A 14,184-nucleotide genomic window follows, 5' to 3' on the forward strand; every position below is an offset into this window, starting at 1 on the left:
AACAAAGAAAACCACGGCGGCCATCTTGGAAGGGCCAAAAACAGCCAAATAAGCAGCAATAGTAGGAAAAAACGAGTTTCAAAATAGCAAGGCAGCTCCAGGTATTAAAGCTCAAAAAATGGCTGCATGATGAAAATGCCAATTAAAACAGTTCTTTCCAACAATTTTATGCACATTTCGTCTTTTTTTTTCTTTTTCTTCTTTTTTTTTCGGAATTTCAATTTTTCAGGTTGAATAATTCCCCTGGAGGTGCATTAATGCACAGAAAGTGCACCTACCTAATGGAATGGTCAGCAGCTAGGCACAAACTCCACATGTGCAGGTGGCCAGGAGGGTGGAAACAGGACCTCACTCCCAGTGAAAAGCAGATGAAAGAAGACTGGAAATGACCGGAGATGCCTTCTGTGTAATCACTGCTGTCCGATGCCTTCTTCCAAGCGTTGGGAGCACTTCGAAGAGGACTCTCCCCTTTGGACTGGTGAGATCAATCGGTCTTGAGACAACCTGCATTTTGAGCCATCCGACAACAAGCTGTGACCCTCATACTGCCAATGCCCTGGGACCTGTGGCCACAGTCAGTGCATCGTTTTCGGAAGATAGAAACCTCCCGTAACTTTGGTGGACTCCTTCCAGGCCTCCAGAGGCAAGATTCCACTCCTTGGAAGTCCCCTCACCAGAGTGCAGGAACCTGAAAGCGAGACGAATCGACCGGGCGGTAATCGTTCTTCACTGGTGTTTCCCAAAAGGTGCCAAAATCACAGAACCCCAAAGAATCCTTTGCTAGAAGCTGCGAGATCCACGCCAGTGTCCCTTCTTTCATCTGCTGGACCAAAAATCTGGTGACTGGCTCTGCTACTGCTGCATCGTGCTTCAACCTCACTCCTAAGGTACTGTGAGACTCTTGGTAGAACTTACCTAGAGTTGCTTGGCTGCTCCTGTGTTGCTGGAGTGCTGATTCGTATGTTTGGGAGTTTGACCACACATGTTTGCCCAGGCTTAACGCCTATGAGTCTAAAGGGAGCCTTCTCTGAAGCCCCTAACTCTTTTCCTCAACAAGTGTACTTACTTGTTACTAAAGACTTCCCCTGCAACTTTTTTGACTTTCTACAGATTGTGCCTACCTGTTTTGCCCTCCAATCTGACTGAGACACTCCTAAGTAGATACGGATGGACTTCTGAAGTGTTAGTCCTCTGTGAAAATCATTGCAAGCATGTACCTGATTTATGTTGGTTTTGTTTAATCCAATGTTACCTGAAACAGATATTCTGGAAGTTATTACAAAGTGTTTACTTACCTTTGAATTGCCTGCTGCCATTCTAAAAGTATTACAAAGTGGTTTATTTTCTGTGAATTATGCATTGGTTTTTCTATGTTACTTATTGTGTGGTCTAGTATTTACCTTTCTGAAGAATTACTTCACCTACTTTGTATATATAAGATAAACCATATGTTTCATATAACTTTAGTGTGCCAGTGTTTCATTTGGGCCTATGTCTATACTGTAAGTTCTTTGTACTTCCTACAGCCCTTTATCCCTCCTAAGATAAGCCTGGCTTCTCAGCCATTGCTGCCAACAAAGCTTGTGTGGTTCAGGCTTATAATAAGAGTTGGAACCCTGTGTTCCAAGTGTGAGTCGTCTAAAGTCCTACATAAGGTGGACTTTTGTAAAACTCCCTAACACTTACTGCTTATGGTTTGTCTGCCCATTGACATCCCAAGTTGGCACAACGCCATAATTGCTTAGGCCCCTGTATCCCTCCAAGTGTTTCTTTGTTTTAACTATACTATTAGTTTCACACTGAAGTCTACGTATCAATGCGCAAAACACACTTTCATTAACTACAATTTTTAACGAATAATTGGTGCTCAAACAAATGATGCTCACATTATTATTTAGGCATTTTCCTAAATTTGATATGAGTGAAAGATCCCAAGGGCACAGACTGCATTCCGGTACAATTTCTTTGGTCTGTTTTTGTTTATCCTCTGCCTTTTATTATCACTGGTGCTCTAAGACGCCGCAAGGTTTCCTCGTTTTTCTCCGACCCCCTTGTTTCTCTTTAATTTGCCATCTACTGGGGCTGTGTTCTGTTCCCGTTAGCCCATTTTGTGTATGTTGACCAGTGTATCATGTCCACTTAGCAATTTTATTACATATCATTTTTTCAAAAAGACATTTTTATTAATTTCACTACACAGTGTTCTATTTTGTCCCCAGAGTCAGGTTGTTGTAGTCCCGGTTGCCCGTTGCTTTACAGCTTTTCATCCAGCAGCCTAAATTGAACTTTACGTATCTGAGATGTTTTGTGTGTACACTTTTATATGGATCTAAGTTTAAGCACTCTAGTGGTGATTAATATACCTTTTTTAGATAACCAAGGTGGTGGCATTAAGTGCATATTTATTACAATGGATCCTCTGGTTCCCCAAGTAGAAAGTAATCTATGTTCATATTTCATTTTCCAAAGGCTCGACACTGCAACAATATTCAGAAGGCCAGAGAACTCTGGGATAGCATCATGACCAAAGGAAATGCTAAATTTGCTAACATGTGGTTAGAGTATTACAACTTGGAACGGTAAGTCCAGCCCAAAGTAACATCATCATAAAATGTTTTTAACAAGAATGAGCATTGTTAGGCCAGAATTGATGTAGTAATCCTGTGGGAGACAGCGCAACTCGTGCCCTCTTGGTATTAGGTAACCCACCTTTTGGTATAGGCATGTACTACACAAGTTGGTAGTGTGACTGAGCAGTCAGGCTTATCTCAAGAGGGGTTATTGTGAGCTGTAGCAATGAAATCCACAAATACAAGTAGCAAGTAACACCTACACTCTAGGTTTTTGTTATAAATAATTATTTAACAGTAGTTTTTAAATGTGCATTCTTTAAAAAGGGCAATATACGTAACAATCAAATATACTTTAAAATACTTTTCCAGAATCAACACAAAGCTGGTAGATACTCTTTGGAGATGCTTCTTACACACTTGCTACACCGTGATGTGACTTCACTAACGAGGACAGTAATGGCATTTATATATCCCTAGGGAAGATAGGGAAGGGAAGGAAGAAGGTTAAACATGTTCTCAGAACATGTGAGCACTTAAATCTTCCAAATGAAGTCTATACAAAAACATTTTCCAGCAATAATAGTTAATAGTTCTCATCTATGAGGGACAGTAAGTATTCAAGTCAAATGGACTAGAATAGTTTGCAGGGAACCAGGACAGCCAAAGTCAATTGGAGCAGTCTATGGAGCTGAGGCACTTCTTAGATAACAGTCTTGCACAAAGTTGGAAAGTTTTTTGAAGAAATATCAGTGTAGGGTCACAAGCTGTTCTGAGCAAAGTAGCTACTGCAAGTCTCACCTGTGAAGAGCAAAGCTAAAGACACTGAGGTAAGTACCCCAAGTCAGAACAGTTCCTTTGGTTAGAAGAAGAGTGGACCAGCTTGTTTCTGTCATGTTTGCAGCGATGCAGATCCTGGGTTCCTGGGCCTCAGTTCTGTGGGACAGGAGGGAGGACGTCTGGAGGATTCCTGCGGCAGCTACATGCTCTTTTCAGATCAGCGGCACGTCGCAGTTTCAGCGCTCGTTAAACGGCACAGCAGCGGATCTTGGATACCGGATGGGCTTCCTTCACTCCTTGAGTCCTGCACTCTGGTGAGGGGACTCGAGCTCCGGTTGTCCTGCTTCTGAAGGGTCCTGGGGAGACTCCTGGAGATTTTGACCAGATCAGACGTTGCACTCGGCTACGGATTTCTAGACCCCTGGCACTCGGTTCCTGCAGCAGCAAAGAAGTACAGCCAGTCGGGGAAGATGGTCCAGTGGAGTTCGTATTGGGGTAAGTTGGTCCCACTAACCCAATGGAAGAAGTCGTCCCTTCCGAAGCTTCTCTTGTCGATCAGAAAAAGGAGTTTCAGTATAGCAGCAGGGCTTCAACGGGCAATTCAAAGGTCCAGGAGGAAGCAGCAAGCTTTGTTCACGTTTTTTTGTCTGGTTGTTCTTCCCAGTGCACGACTCTGCCTTCAGTTCCAAAACCCTCACCTTTCAAGCAGGTTTCTCCCATTCATGCACAACCTAGCTGCCACTCACACAGTGAAAGGACAGCCAGCCAGCCAGCCAATCAGGACTGGGTGCATTCAAGCATTCCTAAAGACAAAGGACAGGGGAATTTCTGGAACCTCCCTCACTTCCTGCCCTTCCAGACACACTGGAGCCGAGGTGGGTTTCAGTACTGAGGCCCGCCAAAGGCAAAATGAACAAAGGGCTCAAACCTGGCTTGGCGTGCAGAGTAAAACCCAAGAAAGACCTCACTACTGGAAAATGGCGAAAAAAGACGACCAGGGCTTTGTTTACACAATGGTCACCCATGGGTGCTATACTGCAGCTGAGGATTCAGCCTGCGGTAGAGAAGCACAATATTAGTAAATGTAAACCACTACAACCAGCCATTTAAAGTAGTGAGGGTAACATTAATGTTACATGAGAATGTAGGATAAGGGGCTAGTAGGTAACCCCCCAGCACTCGGCATAAGTTTGGGTGTGCTGGACCTAGAAAGAGAAAAGGTAAGTAAAGTCAATTTCACTTTACTATTCTTGGGAACAGTAGTTCACCCAAGAAAAGGAATATAAACCGTATGAGAAATCTAAAGGATTTCTCTGTGACACTGCCCTGAAGGTGCTGTGTGTCGCCATACAAAAAGTAGATGCCTGTGGAGTTTGTCAGACTCCAAAAACAGTGAAAACACATAATCAAAATCGGGTCAAAACACATGAGAGGGTGAGAAAAGGGTCTCACTCCAGGGTTGTAATTAAAAAGTCCTAAAGTCTGGCAAAATAGCTGAGGGTCTCTAAGGTTGAAGGGAATTAGCACAGAAGTGAGAATTCTCCCTAACAAGCATTCAAATTTTGATTGCGCACTTTCTTGATTTCTTTTCAGAGCTCGGTCTCCTTTGTCCTGAAAGGAAGTGTTAAGTTAGATTTTACATTGCGAGACAAGCACACCTGCCTTATGTGGAGTGCTGGAGAGATGCATGGTATCCCCTTTCTCCCTGCTCCTGTAACATTTTTTACAGTGACAAGCCAACTATTATGGGTGGTGGCAGTGGACATACTTTTATGACTTTTGTGTAATTATTACATGCAGGCAGTCAAAGCAGCTGCGGTAATGGACCTAAGGGTTACCATTCTGCTAGAACGAGGACTTCATTCTTTTCTCGTCATGTTAAGTGTGCTTGTACATTCTTGGTCCTTCTGCCGTCCTGGGTGAAGTTTTGACTTTGGCGGGAACCCTTTGGGTAGCCTGCCGAGGTTCCAGAGTGTCTGTGAAAGTGGGCAGTGAGGCAGGAGTCTAAAACTCTGCAGCCCTTTGTCTTCTGGTGTGCCTACTCCATAGTGAACTGCTGACCACTTATAGACTATTTGAATATCAAACTAATGAAAGTGTTTTTGGCCTAAATCTCATGTGATGAGGAAACGAGAAGATAACGTTTCTAACTATCACTGTCCAAGTAAAGAGAGAACGATATTTAAGTAATGCTGTAACTACCATTGCCCAATGCAAGAGGGGCCAGTAGTGAACCCAAAGTATAACCACCATTGCCAAAGTAAAGTGGAGGCAATATGTGAGACAGATAACCAGCATTGCCTGAGCCAAAGAAAGGTCATTGGACGTAAAAGGGGAAACCGCTTTCTTGAATTGAGAAACCTGAATAAACAATATTATCAACAATTACCTGGTGTGATGGTGAAAACCCACAGGTGGCAGGAAAGTGGCCCTCCTGTGGAGAGTGGCAAGGGGAGAGTAACATAACCTGCATTGCATGTGGCCAATCAGTGGAACCAACAGCAGCAATGGGTGTTGTATCCTTATGGAAGAAATTGTGAATTGTACGGTTATTAAAAGTCAGACTTTAATGATGTTTGAAGTGATAGGTAGGAATTGGTGCAGTCCAACTGGTGAGGACTACACATGCATTATCTTCTTGGTATTAGGTAACCCACCTTTTAATATAGGCCTTTACTACACAAGTTGGTTGTGTGACTGAGCAGCCAGGCTTATTTTAAGAGGGGTAATGTGAGCTGTACAATTGATTTCAGTAAGTACAAGTAGCCAAGTAACACACACTTAGTTATATATACATATTTATTTATGTGAATAAGTTTACTTACCTGTGATTCTAATATTGTGTTAGCTGCTTTAGTATTTATAATAAATAACCATTACATAAGTGTATTCTTGACTATAGGTGTGCCCTGAGTTCTTTGTACTTACCTACGGCCCTTCTCCCTTCTAGACTAAGCCTGGCTGCTCGTCCATTCCTACCAATCCTTTTGGGTAGTTCAGGGCAAACTTAAGAATTGGAGCCCTGTACACCTAGGAGTGAATCTTCTTCAGTCCTATCATAGGTGGAATTAAGGGAACACAAGACAAAGGATAGATCTGAAAGTCCCATCTCTGTGTACTCTGTAAGGCCTGTTACCAGTCAGTGTAGCAGAAAAGTTGTTGTCTTAGACTCAGCTGAGCCACCTTGTAAAAAGGTTAAGGCTCTTAAATCTGAAGTGAGAGGTCGCCTTAGGGGGCACCTCCTCCGAGAGATAAAAAGCATTAACTGCCACTTTGAAGGGCACTTTGGTGTAGAACTCATTGCTTCAAATGCGGACCAAGACCCTAGGTCGACAAAGCTAGAGGTCACTAGTGTGACCCTGCCTTTAGTTAACATTGAGGTGAGGTGAAAGAACCTCTTGGAAACCCACCTAGAGTGGAAGTAGTTCACCCTGTTGACAGAGTGTTCCTGTTCAACATATCACACTGTGTAATAACTTTGTTCTGGTTTTAGGTAAAAATTAGTGCAGTCCAACTGAACTGGTGTGGTATTACACAAGACTTACCTCTTGATATTAGGTAACCCACCTTTTAATGTAGGCCTGTACTGCAGACGTTGGTAGTGTGACTGAGCAGCCAGGCTGATCTTAAGATTGGTAATGTGAGCTGTAGAGCTGTCCAATTGAAATCAGCAAGTACAAGTATCCAAGTAACACTTACACACTTAAGAGTAATATATAAATATTTATTCATAATATACACAAGGTTTAAATAAGCATTCTATAAAAACGTTAACTGCTAGTAACGTTCAATCAAAGTTAGGATTCAGTTTTTCAAAGACCATAAAAGTTGGTAAAGTCATTTCTTATGATAACACTTTTTTCCAGTAGACACAACTTTTCCAGCACTCTGACTTTTGGAACTCTGTTCTTTCTGTTTTACTTTATACTATGGAGTCTTGATTTCCTCCATATCTCTTTAAGGCATCCGTGCTACACTTTTACAGCACACAGCACCCTATGTGCAGTGTTGCTGGGAACCCTTTGGGGTCTCCTTTGAGATTCTTTCATTTATCCTTCCTAAAACTTTAATTTGAGAGATTAGCACACACCTGCTTAACTAGGATCCTCTGACTTTATGGTCACAGTGACAACCTTATAGTTATGGCTTGTGGCAGTGGACGTGTTCTACTGTTAGGGAGAATCTTAATTTCTGTGCTAATTCCCTTCAACCTTAGATACCCCCAGCTCTTTTGCTGGACTTGGGGCTTGTGATTTATTACTCCTGAGTGAGTGGAATCTTTTTCTCACTCCCCCATGTATTTTTCATTACTAGGATTTTTGTGTTTTACTGTTTTATGGAGTCTGACAAACTCCACAGGCATCTGCTTTTTGCATGGTGATACACAGCACTTTAGGTTTAAGAGCCTCAACCTTTTTACAAGGTGACTCAGCTGAGTCTAAGACAACAGCTTTTCTGCTACACTGACTGGTAACAGGCCTTACAGAGTACACAGAGATGGAACTTTCAGATTTATCCCTTATCTCATGTTCCCTTTAAGGGGTGTTTTACAAAAGTCCACCTATGGTAAGACTGAAGATTCACTCCTAGGTGTACATGGCTCCAATTCTTAGGTTTGGCCTGAACTACCCAAAAGGTTTGGTAGGAATGGACGAGAAGCCAGGCTTAGTCTAGGAGGGACAAGGGCTGTAGTTAAGTACAAAGAACTTGGGGCACACCTGTAGTCAAGAATACACTTATATTATGGTTATTTATTATAAATACTAAAGCAGCTAACACAATATTAAAATCGCAGGTAAGTAAACGTATTTGCATGCATACAGTAAGGCATTAAAGCATTACTCAAGGCAACAGACTTTAGATGAATACAGGTAGGTTCTCAGAGCAGCATTCATATTCTTGTAACCAACATTAAGTAACCCAACACGGATACTGCTAAGTACTTTGAGGCAGCCTACACTTAAGTCCAACCCTATCTGGGGATAAGACTCTGAGGAGGCATTGATGTCAAAGTTGTCAAAATAGCAGGTTTCTTCTGTGTTGCCAGTAAGTAATATGTTTAGTCAAAAGGTTTTTCAGGGAGATCAGGATTGTAGACCATTTTAGTCTGGTTTTCGGCCTGGCAGAGGCACCGAATCTGTTCTAAACTCAGTGATGGACGACTTGATGTGTTTGGTTGATCAGAGCGGTGTCGCAGCAGTCTTGCTATTAGATCTGTCGGCTGCCTTCGACATCGTCGAATACTCTCTCCTAATCTCTCGGCTCTCTGAGGCAGGGATCTCTGGCCAAGTCCTTAGCTGGTTCATAGCCTTTCTGGCGGATTGCACTCAATCAGTCTCTCTCCCTCCATGTCGTTCAGCCTCCTCCCCTCTTTCCTGTGTAGTTCCTCAGGGATCAGCACTGTCTCCTATCTTATTTATCATTTATATAAGATATCGCCCGCTCCTCATTGCAGCGCCAGGTTCTGTTTTTTTATTCGTATGCCGACGATACTCCGATTTTGGTCCGCCTTGACCTGATTAAATCTGAAACGGCCTCCCGGTTAAGAAGCTGCATAGAGGAACTGGGAACATGGATGACATTGAACTGGCTGAAGTTGAACGGTAGTAAAACCAAGGTCCTAGTTGTGTTCTGGACTATTGTAATTCACTCTATCTGGCTCAACATGGCTACCTAATCGGGCAGCTTCAACTGCTCCAAAATGCCACTGCCAGATCCATCATCCACCCTCTGTTTGGTGCCCATACGACCCCTTTGCTGAGGCAATTGCATTGGCTCCCCGTTGCTCATCGGATTATGTTTGTCTATGTGCATAGGGCACAGAGCCTTCTATGGTGCGGAAGCTCAATTTTTGCAAGCTAAGTTCTCCCGCTACCTGCCTACTCTTGCTCTTCGATCGCAAGTAGCCTTACAGGTGGTGGTACCTCGCTTTAGGCTAGCCCGCAAGGGAGGATGCACCTTTTTGGTTGCTGCTGCAAAAGTATGGAACGACCTGCCTTGGCCCCTGCGGGAGACTACCAACCACTTTGACTTTCAGCGGAAATTGAAGACCTTGCTTTTCTAGTAACAGCAACTTGGAACTATTCCTCACCTCCCCAGCACCATGATGCCCTTGGGTGAACATGCTCTCAACAAATACAGCTAACATTAACATAACAAAGGACCAGTGTCCTTGGTCCTCGGAGAACAAAGTTAGGTTGTCCACCCCAATGTGTCTCGGAAAGCTCAGGAGGCATCCGATTCAATAGAGCACGCAACCAGGTGAGTACCTAGGAGTGGGACAGTACCTTTTCATGAATAATGAAGACCATGTCACTGATTGGTCCTCGGGTGAGGCGACAGCAGCTCCTGTTTGGATTCTTGGCCTGTAGTCTGAAGAAGGAACTTTTTGCGGGAGCAGACCGCTTCTTGTGATGGGACGCTCAGCAAACAATCTTCACAATACTGGCTTGTTGGGACTAAACACAGGCTTTGGTTCAGCGACGGTTGTCACAAGGCAGACTTCTGTTTCCCGGTCCCTGACTTGGAAAGGGAGATGTCTTGGAGCGGCAAAGATTCACTGGAGGTCCATCAGGATGACCACGAAGTTCCAGGCTAAAACATGCTTCAGGAGACGATACACTGTAAATTGATCCAGGACCATGTGTATTGGGTAATTGCAGCCCAGGACGGTCGCAGCTCTTCGAGGGATGGCTCAAAATGCAGATGGTCTCGAAACTGGTTGGTCCCACCAGTCCAGGGGAGGAAGTCGTCCGGTCTGGATCTTCCCTGACGATCAGAAGAGGAGGCTGGAGCTGTAGCCATCACTCAGCAGGCCTTGGCTGCAGATGTCCTCCTCCCTCTGATACTTCATTCCATGGGTCGCCTCTTGCTGCTCCAGGACCTCGCCTTTATGCAGGAAAAACAGCTGGGACTTAGAATCGTCATTCAAGCCATACCTGTAAATCTTGGGCCTGGCTTGTCCAGAAGGACATGAGAACCAAAGTGGTGTCAGAACAGTATCTGACAATCCCATCCCCTGCACACCTTTGAGCTGTGAAACGGCCAATACAATGTTAGATGGTTGTTAATACATAGTATATGTACATCATTAAATCAAAATAATATAAACGCAGGAGAATTCAGTTTGTTCAGTTCTTCTTTATATTTAAAAATGAGAAGCAAACCGTGTTTCGGGATACAATATTCCCTTCATCAGGTGCAGTTTAAACAAATCTGTAAAATGATAAATTTGGACAAATTCATGAATGTTCCAGCAATTCAACAATATATTTCAGTTAGATGAAGCAAAGTCAGCCTTTTAAGACACAATAATCTTAATAGTGTAAAGAAAAACCTCTAGGTTTGTTAAAGACATTTAAATAAGCTGATCGTGAGTCAAGCAAAGTTGGACCCGAATAGCGAAATGCCTATGGGATCATTCATATCGGTGAGCAAACCAAAACGTGAGTAGAAAGAAGCCAGTCAGAGTGACCATTTAAGAAGATGAAAAAAATGGTGACATGCTGATATGGTATAAAACAGACTAACTATCAATCCACCTCTCTTTGGTGAGAAGAGAGATGCATGCAAATGGTGCAATAAGTAATTTGAAGGTAGGAAAAGACAGTAGAACGCAACAAGGGCATAATGTCAGCACTGCAGAACTTGCTACATATAGGGACAGACGTATAAATTAAAGCAGAAATGTAGAATATATGTAGGAAAAGTAAAATGAAAGGTATCAGACAGACATGTTACCTTGCAATATAAAGAATAACTGAACAAATGGAAGAACTGAACAAAAGGAATTCTCCTGTTTATATTTTGATTTAATGATGTACATATACTATGTATTAACACCCATCTAACATTGTATTGGCTGTTTCACAGCTCAAATGTGTGCAGGGGACGGGAGTGTCGGATACATTTCTGACACTACTTTGGTTCTCATGTGTTGTCCAACTGCATGTCAGGGTTGTTTTACCTCCCCCGCACCCAAATCCATCTTAACTTGATTCACACACTATTTACACCTTTTCTAGATCTAGGTGTGCCATAGTACTCATTGCACTCTTTGACTTTGTCCTGAAGGACAGCTAGTTCGAAATGGATCCAGGCAGCCACAGTGCAGGATATAGAACCAAAGACAAAAGAACTATCAAGTCCTCTTCCAACCAGAAGAAGGCTCAGGAAAGGGCAAGTTATCACAAGTTGGCGACAAAAGAAGATGGGCACCATTTTAATACAATGGTGCCCCATGTGTCTCTTACTGCTGCTGCAACTGCAGCTTACGAGTGTTTCACTAAAATCGGTAGAAAACATCCACTAAAACCAGCCACTCAGGAGAACTGGTCATTGTAACTAGAAGGTTATAGGAGAAGTGGAAAAAGGGATACATTGTGTCCCCTCAGCACTCCACATAAGGTGGTGTGTGCTGTTTACACAAAATAGTGAGGTAGGATGAAAAGTATCCCCCTATCCTTGGAAACAGTAATTATCGCAAGGAAAAAAAGGGCAGCGCAAAGAGCTCCAGGCATCACTGCAAAGAAGGTGTTGTGTGCTGTAATAATAAGTTGCAGATGCCTTGAAAGGTGGAGGAAAGCATTACTCCAAAAAAGATAAAACCAAAGGGTTAAAAAAAGGTTCCGATAGATAAAGTAAAAGACTGAGTGAGTGTGGAAAAAGGTTCCCACTCAGTGAGGAGAACTGATCAAAAATCCAAGAGTCCATCAAAACGTGCTGGGGGGACTCAAAAGTGGGGAGAATATTGCACAAAAATGAAATTCTACGTAACACTAGTGGATCCACTGTGTGCTGAGTGTTTCTTCACAGGGTTTTCCCAGTTACCTTTTGCATGGTGCCTTTTCCTGCTGATCTCCTGCCTTACAACGCCCTTCATCGCATGAAGGAGAAAGATTTTTCTACTAGCTGTCAGTCGTTCCACAATCCACTATGCAGAGGAAGGTGTACCATTTTACTGGCTATTGGTTTAAAATGCCCGCCTCAGTTCTTCTACATGACTATTTTGATATTGATAATTTATTTGTATCGCGCTCGTACACCTGTTTCAGAGCACGACGAGGCAAGGGAGGGGAAACCAGGCAGTACAAAAACAACAATCTTACTAGGCGCAGTGACATTGAGAACGCGCAAGTGCATGGGAGGGGAGGGAAAGTGCTGAGCAAAGGAAAAACAGATAAAAAATAAGTATTAAAAAGCAAGAGGGTGGTAGTGCAGCCAGCAAGTGCTAGGTATAAGGCAACAGACAGAGTGTGTCTGATAAGTGCAATAAAAAAGGGGGTGCTGTATGGTTACAGATACAGATCCCAGTGCAAGGGATCGCCAGGGGGCAATGCGGGTGGGTGGTTGTGTAAGCCGGTACCTGGGCCTGAAAGTCAGAGGGTAAGCCAGGTTCACGATGCCGAGACAGAGCAGATCAGCAGGGGAGAGGAGGAGCAAAGGCAGAAGCAAATAGGAAGGTCTTGAGGTGCATCTGGAAATGGAGATGGTTGTCCTCAGGTTTCAGAGTGGCAAGGAGGTTGTTCCAGAGGGAGGCCCCAGCCGAAGACAGAAATCTAACCCCAGCTCGTTTCTTTGAAAAACGACTGAACCTGAGGGAGTTAGAGGAGCGAAGAGCTTAGGAGGGAAGGTATTTGCAGAGGGACAGCTGAAGGTATTTTGGACCCAGGCCCCAGAAAGCCTTGTGGACAATGCAAAGGGTTTTGAATTTAATCCTTGCAGCCAATGGATAGATTTCAGGGCTGGAGAGATACAATCCCATGGCTTGAGGCCAAGGATAAGTCCCACAGCCCTGTTCTGGATAAGTTGCAAAGGGCGGAGAGTAGAAGCAGGTAGATTTAGGAAGAGGCTGTTAAAATAATCCAACCTAGGGAGAACCAGGGCTCGAGCGACAGTGAGCTTCTGGGAGAAGGAGAGGAAGGGCAGTATATCTCTGAGGAGGTGCAGTAGGAAGTTAGACTTTTTTGAGACATCACAGATGTGGGCAGAAAAGGAGAGCATGGAGTCAAAGATGACCCGGTGGTTCTTAGCCACACAGGTGGGAGTAGGAGGAGGGCCAAGGGAGGTCGGCCAGAGGGTGATAGGAAAGGAGGGTGAAGGTGTGCCGATGAGGAGGATCTCAGTCTTGCTGGCATTCAGGCAGAGATCGTTGGCAGCACACCAATCCTGAATGGAAGATAGGCAGTCAGAGGTGAGGGAAGGAGAGGAGGTGGCAGAGGGGAGCCTGAAAATGAGTGAATGTCATCGGTTATAGGTCAAAGGTTCGAATCAAAAGGTTCGAATCAAAAGGACCGAAAACAAAAGGTTCGAAATTTATTTAATTTTTTGTTTCATTTTTGTACATTTTTTTTGTGCCCCAAAACCCTGTTTTTGTGGTATAAACCACTTTTTTAACCTATACGGAAACCCACAAAAAAAAATAATAAAAAAATTGAACCTTTTTGTTTTCGATCCTATTGACTCACCTTTTGCATTCAAACCTTTTGTATTCGATCCTTTAACTGGACACCAGTGTCATCAGCATAGCACTGAAAGTTGGAGCAGAAAATGGCAATGCGGTAGGTGAGAGTTTCCAAGTATTGGTTTAAGAGCCAGGGTGAGAGAATAGACCCCTGGAGAACACCGCAGGTAGAAAGGGAGACAGATGAAAGGAAGGACCCAAGTTGGATCTGGGAGGGTCGATCAGAGAGGAAAAAGGTCAGCCAGGCCAGAGCCTGATTGGTGATACCCAGGTTGTCAAGTAGACGGTTGAACAGGATGGTATGGTTTACAGTGTCAAAGGCAGAAGAGAGATGGAGCAAGATGAGGACAGATGGGGTGTTTGAGTGAAGGT

The 14,184-nt window shown here is 43.7% G+C and overlaps 1 protein-coding gene across 1 annotated transcript in view; it reads left to right on the top strand.

Annotated features, from left to right (window-relative positions):
• The window catches only part of SART3 (spliceosome associated factor 3, U4/U6 recycling protein), a 559,753-nt gene that overhangs the window by 322,199 nt on the left and 223,370 nt on the right, over nucleotides 1-14,184 (top strand). Inside the window, exon 12 of the mRNA XM_069619464.1 lies at nucleotides 2,470-2,579. Within this exon, the coding sequence (XP_069475565.1) occupies nucleotides 2,470-2,579 (110 nt within the window). The remainder of the gene's footprint in view (nucleotides 1-2,469; nucleotides 2,580-14,184) is intronic.

This window comes from Ambystoma mexicanum, chromosome 10 (assembly GCF_040938575.1).
Source record: "Ambystoma mexicanum isolate Mex_15411 chromosome 10, UKY_AmexF1_1, whole genome shotgun sequence".
NCBI lineage: Eukaryota > Metazoa > Chordata > Amphibia > Caudata > Ambystomatidae > Ambystoma > Ambystoma mexicanum.